The sequence below is a fragment of the Acromyrmex echinatior genome, chromosome 4 (genome assembly GCF_024713525.1).
Source record: "Acromyrmex echinatior isolate Ae372 chromosome 4, ASM2471352v2, whole genome shotgun sequence".
Classification (NCBI taxonomy): Eukaryota; Metazoa; Arthropoda; class Insecta; order Hymenoptera; family Formicidae; genus Acromyrmex; species Acromyrmex echinatior.
This window is the reverse complement of record NC_141855.1, coordinates 198,144-212,747: the sequence shown is the minus strand read 5'-3', so window position 1 is coordinate 212,747 and position 14,604 is coordinate 198,144. Positions and strand designations below refer to the sequence as shown.

Sequence of the window (14,604 nt, the reverse complement as noted above, 5' to 3'; positions counted from 1 at the left end):
TTAGCATAGATGTATAGCGTTCCATTTTTTCTATCTCTCTCTTCAAGGAACTTACGTAAAAAATGTAACGCTTAAATTTTAATTTTTCTTTTTATGAAATCGTAGCTATAAATAGGTTTTTCATTATCTAAATAGCGAGCTCTTTAAGAACACAAGAGAATGACTTTTCCATAAAATTCCAGAAGTATGAAACTTTTAATGAAAAAAGCTTTCGTAATTTAGAAATAGTGATTAAAAATAATAGTAATTGTATTATAAATGATATTTTAACATAATTTTTATTTCTAATTCTCATAATATCTCATCGTATCTGAATCTTGTATTTTACGCTCGAAATTTGTCGCTTGTAGCATTTCTTCGGTAATCTATAGTGATCCCAATTAATAGTGACTTCATTATTCCGCACGGATTTAAGTCAGACGTACGAACACTTGCGATTTACGCCTTCGTCGAGTACCGTACATATATTGTACGCGGTGCCGTCAATCTTAGTCGAGTAAATAACTCGCAGAGCTCGCTCCTATTAATATACAATAATGCTAACACATCAAGTCCCTTGTACATTCTCGGTACAAGTTCGTGAAACGTCGGAAACTTTCGTGTAGAACCAAGAGAGAACCCTGTACACTTCGGACATACACAGTTTGTCGCGTGGCTCTTGACACATGGATGGAGAACCGCTAAAAATACTCGATGTGCTGAAGATGACTGGTGTGCAAACGACTCGCTGTGGCATTTTCGTCTTCGTGACAAAACTTTCCACTCCTCGTTTCATATTTTGTACTATTTTATTATTTGTAGTAATAAAATAGCCATAGTAGTCCAAGCCATCGTGAATGTTACGTTGAAATATTCAATTTGATTCTCGATACGAAAGTTATTTTGGGACGTGACATTTCGGCGCCGCGCCTCCTCGGGGATAGTTCATTCAATAGTGGTTCACAGAGAAATTTGCATTTGTAAAAGTATGTAGTACGGGATGCCGCATTTCATGTTCAATTGTACTGTACGCGCATCGCTTTATATCGTGACGCAAAATGTAATCATTTTGAATTTCAACGGATAAAAAAGGCGAGTGTGAAAAAATAACAGTAAAAATGATTGTCAGAAAAATATGCTTTTATTTTAATGCTAACAATGCACTTGTTAAGTAATAGTAACTTTGTATTCGGTTATTGTCGAAATGGGCGAGATATTTATTCTCAGTGGTTCTCCGATTGCATGGGGTATCTAAAACGAGAATTTGTGTTATGAGTACAACTAGTTGGAAGACAAATTTCTTTTACTGAATATCAGAAATAAATTCCATAAGAATTATTCAAAATAGTATCTTCAAGTATTTTGATACTACACTGAATAGAAGTGTTTAATTTTAAGATTTTTAAATGTTTTACTCTTGTTTTTTAAACACTTAGAGATGTTTAATTTTAAACTTTTTTAATAAACAGAACACTATGTGGATTTATAACACGTTGTATTTTGTTTATTGAAAAAATTTTAAATTAAAACATCTATAAGTGTTTAAAAAACATTTTAATATCTTAAAATTTTAAATACATCTTTTTTGAGTGTAATTATACACATATATATCTCTTTTGATTTCTTGTAATAAGTTTATTATAACAGTTAATTTTTCTTTCAAAACAACATTGCGATTCTTTTAAACGTAAGTAATGCTATTACTTTAAATCTTGTACATGTACAACTTACGTAAAGATGAAAAAATAACATTCTTCTCTGTTTTTTTGTCCATGACCTTGCATCAGCTGATACTAATTTGTGATTACGAAGCTATTACGTTTAATAATTGCAGTAATTTCGTTTTAATCACAGTTTTTGTTGCAGAAATCACGCCTGAGTCGTTTCTTTATATAATCATATGGGAAACTGATTATCTTTTGCAATATATCAGCACGATACCGTTTTAATAAGACTTTGAATGATAATTAAATATCATATTATTACATGTATCTTCAAATTTGCCCTGATCATATAATTATATCCCGATCATATGAACCATATCATATGAACATATCATATTATTTTTTAATGCATCGAGGTAGTGTATTGATATTAGCGATCTTTCACATCAGCATGATAAGGAATTAAACTTTTTTGTCAGTTTTTTGAGGTAATATCTATATCAGATTTAAATGTTATGAAAATTAAAATTTGCTTCAAGGGATTGACATGTTTAAGAAAAAAGATCATTAAAAGTAAAAGCGATATAAAATTGAAAGTTGACGATCCTAGAAAGCAATCGTGTGACTTGGTTGCGAAAGTCACGTTAAAGCGCACGTGCTCCGTTTCCGCAAGATAGGAAGTAGAATGTCGCAAATGCGTCCTGATTTATAGTTTCGTAGCATTGTCGCAACTGTAAGGTATTATTCATCAAAATACGGAAAAGTATTTATTTGTCATAGATTGTGATAAGAACAGAACTGAAATTAGTATTGTTTATGTAATGCATGCGTAATACACTTTGAATTTAATATATATATATATATATGTATAATTTTTAACCACTGTCAAGCTAGTACGACCAAATGAGCAAAATAAAAAAAAACCTACTGAACTATTTAGTGCTCATTTTGTATTGATTTGTGCTACAAAATATAATTTCGTACCACGCGCCATTTAGAAGAAATTCGTAGTTTTGCTTCATATTTATTAAGTCAGTAAAATCATGAGTTGTTCTTCTAAATGGAATGTGGGACAAAGTTACGTTTTATGGTACAAATTAGTACAAAGTCAGTATATTTATATCTGTACTATTTATATCTGTTTTTATTTTTCTTGCTTTTTCTTTTTTTTCTTTTAAGAATAAGAATTTTTTTCTTTTGTTCCTGCTAATTTGACATTAAACTAGCAGCGCCACGATTTTCTTTTAAATGACATGCGGTACAAAATTATGTTTTGTAGCAAATTAACGCAAAATGAACATTAAATAGTTCAATATGTCTTTTTCAATTCTGCTCATTTGGTCTTGTTAGCTTGATATTAGAAATTAATTTTAACACGTAAGAATCGTACATGCTCGCACGGATGTGTAAACGCATGCGTTTTAGATACTCGGATATGAAAACGAGAGATTTCTGTGCAATCGGAACTCAACTCGAGTCATCTTTTATCAGACTTCCGGTATTTTACACACTGTACGCGCCGTGTTTTTATCGTTCAGGAAGTGCGACAGAAAAAAGTGACGCGTTGATTTGCATTTGCACTACAATTAGAAAATGACGGAGCAAAACCCGTTTTCTGTTATTTCTTTTTAAAGTAATTTTCATTTCAGAAATACGATGGAAGTCGCTTGTAAAAAAATGTATTTACATTTTTCCATTTCCACGTGATATGTTAAGATTGTATGATATCTCTCGGAGTTACATAATTTTGTTATGCCATCGATACTGCTATTAGAAATCATTATTTATACAAAGAAAAAGAGAGAGAAAGAGAGAGAAGAAAGAAAAGACTATTAAAGTATTATAAATTTCCTTAAATATAAAACTATTTCCATTAATATGTCATCCCTTTTGCTTCCGCCGCGTTTTCCTTTTCCTTTTACAAAAAATAAAACGGAGATAACAGGATAGCATTCACGACCTGATTGTTATGATGATTTTTTCCTCTTTGTTGCAGCCACAAGAAAAAGGACGATACATACTCGAATATGTGTGCAAGCAACTCAACATTTTGGAGATGGATTACTTCGGGCTTCGTTACGTCGATAAAGAAAGGGAAAGAGTAAGTGTGTGTTTATAAAATGATGAATTTTTAAGAAAACGCGGCTCTCAAGACGTCATATTTCTGATTTTTTGCATGATTTGGCGTTTCAGGATATTTTCACGTGCGCATCAAAATCAAACATACAATTTTCGCAACACGAAGTATTCGTGTAATTACCTTGTTCTTTTTTAATATTACTCTATCGAATGATGGTCGACTCGTTTGCGGAAGACGGAAAGATCTCTGTCATGCAATTAAATTCGCTCTACTAACACCTGGAACGGCATGTCGTGCGCCGTACACTCCATCGTAATCGTTATTCTTAGGTCATCGGTGTAATTCCGGAGGACTTAAAAATAGGCGTGCCTTGAAATACCAACGATTCACCGTAGTACACTGTTGTACTTCGCTTGTGAACACGCGTTTTAACGGTTAATCATTTATTCCACTCCTTTCCATCCGTAATATCTCAAATTAAAACTTACGCAATTAAATTGATATTTTCAATAAGACATGTTATTACATTTATGATGGAAATAACAATAACTATCGTATCTGCCATAGTAATTGCTGTGACAAATTTCAGTTAAGATAAAAAAGGAAAAAAAAATTTATTATCGATCCCAAAATAATATATCGTTCCGGTTTAATAACGATGCGTTTCAACGCATTGATCGCTGCGATTCCAGGGCCAGAGGGTATAAATCTAATTTACCTCATAAACGTTCGATCGTCACGAAGACCTGCAAACGCATGGAAATGTGAACGTATGTATTTAAATATGTACGTATGACATATTTTGCAATTACATCGGCGATATTCTGTTTCATGTTGAAATGAATAACAACTGAAGAGAAAAATAATAGCTACAATATTAAAAAAACAAAAATTATATACGCAATTAACTTGTTTATTCTACAAATGTATAGTTATTGTTTTTAACAAAAGTCGATATTTATAATACATACGTTTAAATACGTTCAATCAATACGTTCATATCAAGTCGTAATTCGCAGTTAAGCAAAAATTCAGAATTTTTTCATGATTGCTTGCTTTTTTATTTCTAACGAGTTAGTCTACCTTAAACGAACGTGTACTTTTACTTAAATCCGAATGGATGGACAAGTGCGCTGGGAAAAGCCGTGGATCTTAATTTCGGTTGCAGAAGATTTAATCCAGAATGAAAATTGTGTTGAATCATATATATATATATATATATATATATATATATATACATATATATATATAGTCTTTAAAATAATATGAAATAAACTCAAGAGAATATACGCGAGGTTCTACATAATTTTCACGGAATTATTTTTATTTCTCATTTTTTTAGCGAAAGACGTATGATGACCTCGCGATCTCGGTGTAAAACAGCATCCCACCGAGTTCTGGTCTTCCCGTTAAGGCCTGGTGAAATCAATATTGTCCGTCCGGACATCCGCGAATGTTCCATCGCCGTCTTTAAAAATTAACGTGCCGCACCCTATCCTCAAGCTATTCTCCGCCATTCTCTTATTTCGCAATTCAATTCATGCCGTACGAGCGGAAATTTTTTAATAGGAATTGTAAATATTCTTTCATCATATTTGCGCAGTGCGACAATTTTTAAAGTTTGCATTTTCGATAAGCGACAATGAACCCCGAAAGAGATACGTGTCACCTATAAATCCTCCGAGAATAATAAATTATATCGTACGTCATATCGATTGTTACTACCCTAAGCGGTACCTGCAGAGACCTATCTATTCGTTTTTTAAAGGTGGCCATTGTAACGCTTAAAGAGATATACGATGAATCGTAGATCTATTTGCTCCATTTTATCCTCTTGTATAAATCCACTGAGTAGTTTGAAGTGGTCTGAAATTGCTCGGTGCAACTGATCCTTGATCTGATATATTATAGATTCCTAAAACTCATCGTGTAAATCTCTATTAATGTAACAGTTTAGTTGCAACAATTATCTTTTGTGAAAGCAACTAATTCGACGATATAATACTTGTATATAGTTTATTACGCACTTACGTTAGAAAAACCAACGTGATTGTCACTTCAATCCTTATTAATCTCATTGAAATAGTATGAGAACAGACCTCGTTGGTGTAATTTCTGGTAAATATTTACGAGCGAGTGTGGATTGTTACGATAGAGTCATTAGAGGCGCTTATGACAAAATTTTACGACGAACTTTTTTGTTTCTCGTTCTTGCGCGAAGTAGTTATACGAATTAGATAGCATTAGCATGCTACGTCGGAGAAAAAGCTGTCAGAAAACAAGAATCACTCGAAATATCTTAAATTTATGTTACAAATATTTAAATATTGTATATAGAATACTTGTTAGACTACTAAAAAACTTGTTAAACTAGTGTCGACTGGTAAATAAATGATAAGAATTTTTTAGTAAACATTCGCAATAGTATTGCGATCATCTTACATATTTATCAGTTCTCTCTTGTTTATGTACATATTATATATTTGATTATATCTTATTTTGCAGCATTGGCTGGACCTAGCGAAAACGGCAATCAAGCAAGTGAAAGGTTGGTATTACTTGGAATTTAATAAACTTTTCGTATGTGGGCGTACTATGTAGATCTTTAACTTACAGAGACTTTATCTATTTAACAAGTAGAGGGTGCTTAGAATACTTAAAATTTTTTAAAAATTTTATTACATTTTTTATTAGTATATTATGTTATAGTTAAATTTATTAGCTTATATCTTTATAAGATAGAAGAATGATGGAAAATAATGAACTCAAGACTTTTAGGCAATATCTTTCTTTTTCCTTTTCTAAAATAAGATATAAAAAATTATACTTGAAGTGCTGTGGTCATTCCATCTGTTTATTTAAACCCAGTTTTTCGTTTTCTAATTAACTTGCAATTAGACTCAGTCTGATGATATTGTAAAAATTGTATTTTTCTATCAATGATTAATCATAGTTAATACAAAAAACATAAATTTTACATTATCATTGGGTTAAGTAAGATGTTTAAGCTTTAAGTTAGCCAGAAAATGAAAATGAAAGACCTATGTGTATCTCTATTCATTCTATTTTCGAAGAGGTGCATACCGAGCATTCTCCTGCGAAGGTGCGTTCAAATTGCAACAACTATCTCATTCGTAACATGGCGTAACACGAAGCCATCAACTATACGCAACGGATATGACTGTAATTCGAAACACACAAATCGGCGCCGAGCAAACGTCTTATTATGTTCGGAAGCAATCTCATTCTGTCAAGGAAATTCTATACTGACACAAAAGCGTTACTTATAGTCGATCGGCCATAATGACGTTGCCGCGTAGAGAATGTAGGTATCAGCGGAACAGCTGTGACCGAGGTAGGGTCGATCGTCGAGGTACGACTTTTCCCTCCCGCGTCCGATTACGTCGGTCGATGTCACATGAAAGTTTCAAGCAGTCGCGACCCGCTGGCCTATTCTCGTAAACTTGAACGGACTTCAAAGCAGACCTGTCCAAAAGGGTTAAGATATTTTTTTTTTCTTATAAAATCCGGCCCAGCAATCACGCAATCCGTTTGAATAAATAAATTCTCTCTAAAATCCTTGGAGTGGAATCTAATTCTAAATAGTGACAATTGAATCAGTGTTGAGCGAAAAAAGTGGCTCAATTGTTAATTTTTAAAAGTGAGATTTCACTCTTTAAGCTCACTTTAGACGATCTACAATTCGCGATCAAATTCGGAACAGAATTCTGTTTAATTTTGTGTGTGTCGTGTAACGTAGAAAATATATATCACTGATATATATTTTTTCTATATGTGTATATTTTATTTCTTGAACACGTTGAACGCTAATATTACATGATTTGCTAACATGTTCTATACTGCATTAATTTCTTCACACTATCGTAATAACGAAATTATGGTAATATTGAACAATTTAGAAATATTGACATTTATTCGAATTATTTCTATTAATCTAGACATCGCCGATCACCGGTGCCTTCCATGTCGCTACTGACAAACTGAATGCTAGTCACTGGTGACCCCGTGGCATTCATGTTAAATATCTTCTACGTTACACGATACGCAAAATTATAAATAAGATTCTGTCCCGAATTTAGTCATGAATTATGGATCGCCTAAATGAGCTTTAGAATTAAATTCCACTCTAAAGATTTTAGAGAGTTGGATGTCGCATAGTGGAAGCAAAGTGAAAAACAAATATTCTTGCGCGACAGGAGTTACGGAGATTCCTCTTTGAGCCGGAATTAAGTAAATTCGAAGGGTTGGCTTTGAATTAACAATAAGAAATATTTCTGGATCACGAATGAGCGTTTTTGTCGCGTACCTGTTGATCTTAATGCTCGTAGAGTTGACAGAATTAATGTATGATATATTTACATTATAAATGCATTTGTATTTAATTGCATGTATAATATAAAGCACATGACGCAAGATCGAAACTGATTAAACGTAACCTGTTTCATTGATATTCCATACGTTTTGCGGAAGGTCAACGCTAGAGACAGCTCGCGAGTATTTTATATCTATCGAAGGCAACGAGCTATAATGATACCATATCGAATGGGATCACGACCTCACATTATGAAGGCGGCAACGTTATGTTATCGCGAGTATAGAGCTCGATTTGCATCAGCGATGCGTTCATAGGTGTATATTTGCGCCAGCTGTTTCTCTTATTTGTATAAAATAAATATCTACGTGGTTTTGCGTTCAACATTCGAACGTTCCTCTACGAGATACCTATATGTGTACGACAAAATAATCATAAAATGTGTGAACTCAATTGTTAATTTTTAAGAGTGAGATTTCACTCTTTAAGCTCACTTTAGATCTATAATTCGCGATCGAATTCAGAACAGAATTCTATTTATAATTTTGCGGATCGTGTAACATAGAAAATGTATATACACACACACTCATAAAACATGTGAACTTACAAACATTGCATTCCCACATGTGAAGCCATTAGTCTGCTACTACCGCCATTGTCCGCTTTCATCTCTGTCTTCATTGAAGTGTTTTTATACGCGTAGGACATACTAGTAAATGCTATTTCCTTTGAGATTGCATGTGTCGATTGTTGTTCTAAGAAGAGAAAGAAGGTCGATATGCATATCGCTCTATTAAAAGACTAGTTATTGAGAAAATCGATATACATAACGCTCTGTTAAATTATTTCAAAATTTACATTACAAAATTATATTGAATTGCATTTAGTCCGATTGTTGTTTCTAATAAATATACAATGATATATGTATGTGTGTGTAACGAAGGAGATTTAATAAGTAAACGATTTTTGCAGTATGGATAGGAATATTACAAAACATAAGTAATGCAGGATTTTTTGAATATGACTAGCATGTTACAAAATACAGAGATACGAGCAATATTTATACTGTTAACTTGTAAGTAATTTAAGCACTGAGAAAAATTTCTGGTTGAAAATGGACGAATGATCATCAGAATTCTGACTTGATCTCAACTTCAACAAGAATTTAATAAATTTACTCAGAAAATTCTGATTTGTCAATTTTTAAATAGAATTAATTCTACTAGATTCTTTCTAGTGCGACTATGTGTAATCATATTATTAATTAAATAATCATATTGTTACTATATTTACATAGACTGTAACATACGTTTATACACTTATGATGATTTTGTGTGAAAGAGAATAAATATGAATTTAGCACTTATATTAAATTCAATGAATTTGCCAAGATATATTTTAAGCCAAGCGCGGAATTATGAAAGGTTTACCGAATGTCAGTTGCGAATGTTTTTCTTGCACGACAAAAGTATACAAGTCGTAAGTGAAGATGCTGGTTGGCTGAAACTTATCCGACCTTTTACTGTCATTATGTTTCAGACATGCACGAGATTTTGCTGTGCTTTCGCGTGAAATTCTATCCACCTGATCCTCTGCGGCTAAAGGAGGAGATCACCAGGTATCAAGTGTATCAGCAGCTCAAAAGGGATCTGCTTTACGGACGTTTGTGTTGCAGCCCCGGCGAGGCAGCGCTGTTAGTAGCTTGCATTGTGCAAAGTAAGTTTGTTCTTTTGATCATCCTTCGTTGATTTTCGAATTTTACATCATAATGTCGTGTCTTAATGACAGAAAAGGTAATGAAGTGCAAGAATAACTCATCTCGCCCGGATCTTAAGCTTTACGCTGCAAGGATGCTTTAGTCTTCATAAACGAAAAAAGAGACCTTTATTTCTCTCATATAATTGTCTATTATTTTTTATTTAAAGTCATGTTTTATGCTTTTCAATCTTATTTTCTGTTAATCAAAAATATTTATTATGAAATTGTGTTAATTTAGTGAAAATTCATTTTTTCTTAGAAAGTAACCGAATTAAATAATTATAAACTAGCGATTATAAACGATTAGTATAATTATAATGATTAGTATGGTTTTGTATCTGACATTGGATTCGTGAACAATGAACAATCATAACGTTCGCAGTCATATAGTTTCTGCAGTTTCAGCTTCTCTCCATTTCATGTGTCCATTCGGTCAATTTATTCCTTTATCTCGACTTCGGGAATCCCATAATTCAGGATTTCCTTTCCAGTGACCTATCACAGTTATCATGTATCACCCAACCCTCCCATTGATCGTCGCCCATCGGTCGTGCAACACCATTTCCGTAAAATATACGATTGCATGGCTTACGTTTATTTTCTCTGAAGTTCATCCAAAAAAAATTGTCAGTTGATACCTCGAATCTGTCAACGTCTCTCGTGAAATGCGATTAAGCGTGTTATGAAATAAAGTCGATAGATGAATAATGGGAACTGTTCAAATACAGATTAATCAATTTCGCTATCAGATTAATTAATATCAAGTCGCGTTATCAGTCTTTACATATTCGTACATGCATACTCCGTTAAATTTAGTTCCTCTAATGACTAACTAATTTAGCGAGAAATGCAACTGTCTATTTACGGAATCTGAGATTGCGATCGAAATTAGTCTAAAAAGTAATCTTCCAAAGTCGGTGTCCTTTTATAGGTATAAATGCAGAATCAATCTTTTATTTGTCTTACGATCTCATTATTGAGAAGTAAGAGAGCAATCAATGACCGTCACTTTCCACCGTACCCGATCATGAATCTTTGTATTAAAACTTCGGTCGTCGACCATCAATTCTTAGATCGTTCACCTTCCAGTGAATCGTGGCCGCAGCTATAAAAACCATTCGCTTTCCGTTGGATCTTTTTGCTGACCTTGGCAATAGCTGTTCCTCGTAGCGGAACGCAATCGGTATGCGTTTCCCCTATTTGCTAAAGTAGGCCGTTTTTCACGTGCAGATTTCTCGCACGTTCTTCGCAAAATAAATGCCTTCTTTTACATAGGACATAAGATCTCATCAATTAAAGAAGGTGGGAACTGCCGCGGATTAGTTTAATATTTCGAATAGATTTGTTTGCTTTCTCGTCATTTATCTTTGATATCCGGTTCATGCAACGGGTCTCAATTGCGGACGATTTATATCCAGTTGTGCACGCCCTGTTGTAATTTGAGTAATAGCCGCGATGAGCGCTCGTTATTTTTCTAATTATCTGCCATGCGATCTCAGAGTGTACTCAATAATTATCCTCATCAAACATTTCTTTCTTATAGGAACTAGATACAGAAAAGGTTTTTCTAAATTTTAGAAATCTACACGGAAAAGAAGATTTTGCTGAAACATCTAAAAATTTAACTAACTACAGATCTGAAAATAATTTTGTTGGACCATCAAAATAATATAGGATGCTCTAAACTAGTTGTTATATTGTCAAAATTTTTTGCAGCATTTTGATAGTCCAATTAAATTATTTGTTAGATCTGTATCTAGCTAAATTTTTAAATATTTTAGCCAAGTCTTTCTTTTTGTGTACAATTTACGATCAACTTCACGTATTTTCTCATCGATATCAATAAAACGAATAAACTCTGTGTGTAGAATATTTATGTGAAATAAAGAATGAGAAGAAACGCGCAATTGATACTTATGAGTCGGCCTTTCTTTTCCGGAATTCTCAGGTGAACTGGGAGATTACGATCCCGAGATCCACGAAGGGAACTATATCTCCGAGCACAAATTGCTGAAAACGCAGACCTCGACGATCGAGGATAAAGCGATGGACCTACATCAGACTCAGTTGAAGGGGTTCACTCCGGAACAGGCGGAAAACTACTTCCTTAGGATAGCCTCGCAATTGGACACGTACGCGGTCGATCCACATCCGGTTAAGGTAATGTTCGTTATTTTTGCACGCTCCTTAAAACATTGAGTCAATATAATATCAAAGGATTTTCAATTCAGAAATTTGTTCTTTGACTCACTTTCGTTTCAACACTTACTCGTTTACAAATATCACCGATATCACTAACAGAATCTGGAAACTTAGTACTTAAACTTTTATCAAAGAAAGATCCCAAAATGGGTCGAATGTTGACTCAATAGTAGTCGAAGTAGTCGTGATCAACAATGTGGACGACAACATTGTCGAGGAACAAACTTGAAAGTTGCTAACGGGTTGATAGCGTGACCAACTGAAGTGAGCTCTCATGGTCGTTTCCTTTCGTGATGCTAATAACGCCCTTCTTTATTTCCGGCAATATGTTTCAATCCGTTAGCGATGTACTGTTGTCCTTTGACGCATCAATAAACGTTGGCTTCTTTCGCGATTCTTTATGAATGACGTTTGTCTGTTTACTTCGTTTGAAAACAACAATAAATCATTGATCGGCTTTAAATTTTCAAACGACCGGTCAATGATTTCTTGTTGTAATCATGATATAAGAAGACAAGATGAATCAATTTCATGAAGCACAGTCGTTCAAAGTAATGACATTATTTGTGACCAATCAGAGATTGATCTCAAATTTTATAAACCAATAAAGCTGCTATTAGAAATTTGCTAATCAGAAATTTATCTCAAATTAATATTCAGCGTTATTAACAGGATACAATATTACGTTTTCGATGATCTTCTTTGCTGGGGAAATTTGAGACTTAAAATTACATATAATATTTGTTTTGCAATCACTTTGATTACTATTACAAATAATTTCATTGTTCCAAGATCAAAAAGAGGCTTTCACTCAATTGTTCCATTTTATTCTATTCTTATAAAAAATGCAGATTGCAATCCGGGTGCAAGAATAACGCTTCAGCGCAAGTTTTGAGATCGATGAATGCAGATTAATAAATTCGAACACGGCTGTATAGCTATTGCGTTTAAAGTCTTGCCTATGTCGATAAGAGTTTATAACCGATTTATCTTCCTCGTGCTTTGTATGCTTGTTTCATAAATTGACGACTTTTTTTATTTTGCCATGATATTCACTGCTTGAAAATGTTCAAACGTGTCTAAATTTAGTTACATTTGTATAACTGTAAAACATGAGTTTTATAGATATAACTTGAGAGCATATATTACAAATAAATTTCAATATAAATATTATTAATGTAAGCTAACGTGTACGTTACATGGGATACTAAATACAGATTTTCATTTACTCGTCCACCATTTAGTTTGCAATTTAATTTATAATAATTCCGAATCGCCCGGACTTCATTTTTCATGACGGAACAATTTTGCAAGCTAGAAAACGTTTTCAGAGATAACCGATTTTAGCTGCTATTGATGTCTCTGCCAATATCACAGAATATGAAGCAACGATTCATTGATATTCAAACGAAGAGCAAGTCTTCCACGGGATTTCCTCAAGAGCGCATCTATTATACGCTGTCGACAACCGATTGAGGATTCGTTCGTTGAAACATCTTTATCCGATTGTTACCGTGATATATACCATCCGCATACACTTAGCCTCCTAACTTATACGAATCAATATACGAATCAAGAAGAGCACAATTGGAAAATTTATGTTAAATTGAACATATTTTACGTATCCCAAACGGTCCATTCAAATTTTAGTATTAATTTAACACAAAATGAATACGTTAATAACACAAATATAAGATAAAAAAATTAACACAAGAAAGTAATACTAATGCAATTTGTAACCAAAATGTGAAAGCATTTTTTTTTTAGTAAAATTAACATTTTGATATATTAAATTAATATGTATTTCATTTATTTGTCTTAGAATTTACGTTTCAAAACACAATATTTTTATGTTATTTATTAACTTACTCATAAATTGTGTTATTTTTATACTGAAATGTTGAATAATCAATTTGACACAAAATATTTAAATAACATAATCTCATTATGTTCAATTAACATTCGAATATATTAAAAACTCAACACAAAATTTTAACAAGATTTCTTAACAAGGAGTGACTCGTTTCCAATACAAATACAAAATATTTTTATTATGTGAATATTTTAGAAGTAGAGAAGTTATCACTAGGAAATGTATTATGTAAGACGTTATATTATATAACGTCTTGCATTTCTATTTATATACAAGATGTAAAAGCATTCTTAAAATCCTATTCCAAGTGATGAAATAATCTCCATCTCCTAAGCGATAAAATACTGTTTAATATTAACTCTATCACCGACACATTTTCAATATTGCTAATGCAACGTACTCTATTGTTTAATTAATGTTTCGGTCGATCGATACGTCCATTGAAACCACTGTCATTATCTTTGCCGGGATTCTCTCGCTGACAAATAAATTGCGATATATGCGACTCAACAGTAAACTAACAATCTCGTGTTCCGTATCGTTCGCGAGGAAAAACAACCCGCTATTATTCACGATGCATTCATTGCACTCTTGTCGCGAGAGGCGAGTACTTGATGACGTGGTAGCACCTGTCGTTTATTGGTTTTTTACTTCCTGCCTGCATGGCGACATTTTCGCTGAAGAAGTAATCGCGATCCACTGTTGCGACCGTCTT

The 14,604-nt window shown here is 33.2% G+C and overlaps 1 protein-coding gene across 2 annotated transcripts in view; it reads left to right on the top strand.

The window, feature by feature from the left end:
- Positions 1-14,604, top strand: part of Frmd5 (FERM domain containing) — a 36,461-nt gene that overhangs the window by 6,950 nt on the left and 14,907 nt on the right. For both annotated transcript variants that reach the window (XM_087405169.1, XM_087405168.1), the window contains exons 2-5: positions 3,640-3,744; positions 6,229-6,271; positions 9,596-9,772; positions 11,763-11,974. In XM_087405169.1, the coding sequence (XP_087261295.1) occupies positions 3,640-3,744; positions 6,229-6,271; positions 9,596-9,772; positions 11,763-11,974 (537 nt within the window). The remainder of the gene's footprint in view (positions 1-3,639; positions 3,745-6,228; positions 6,272-9,595; positions 9,773-11,762; positions 11,975-14,604) is intronic.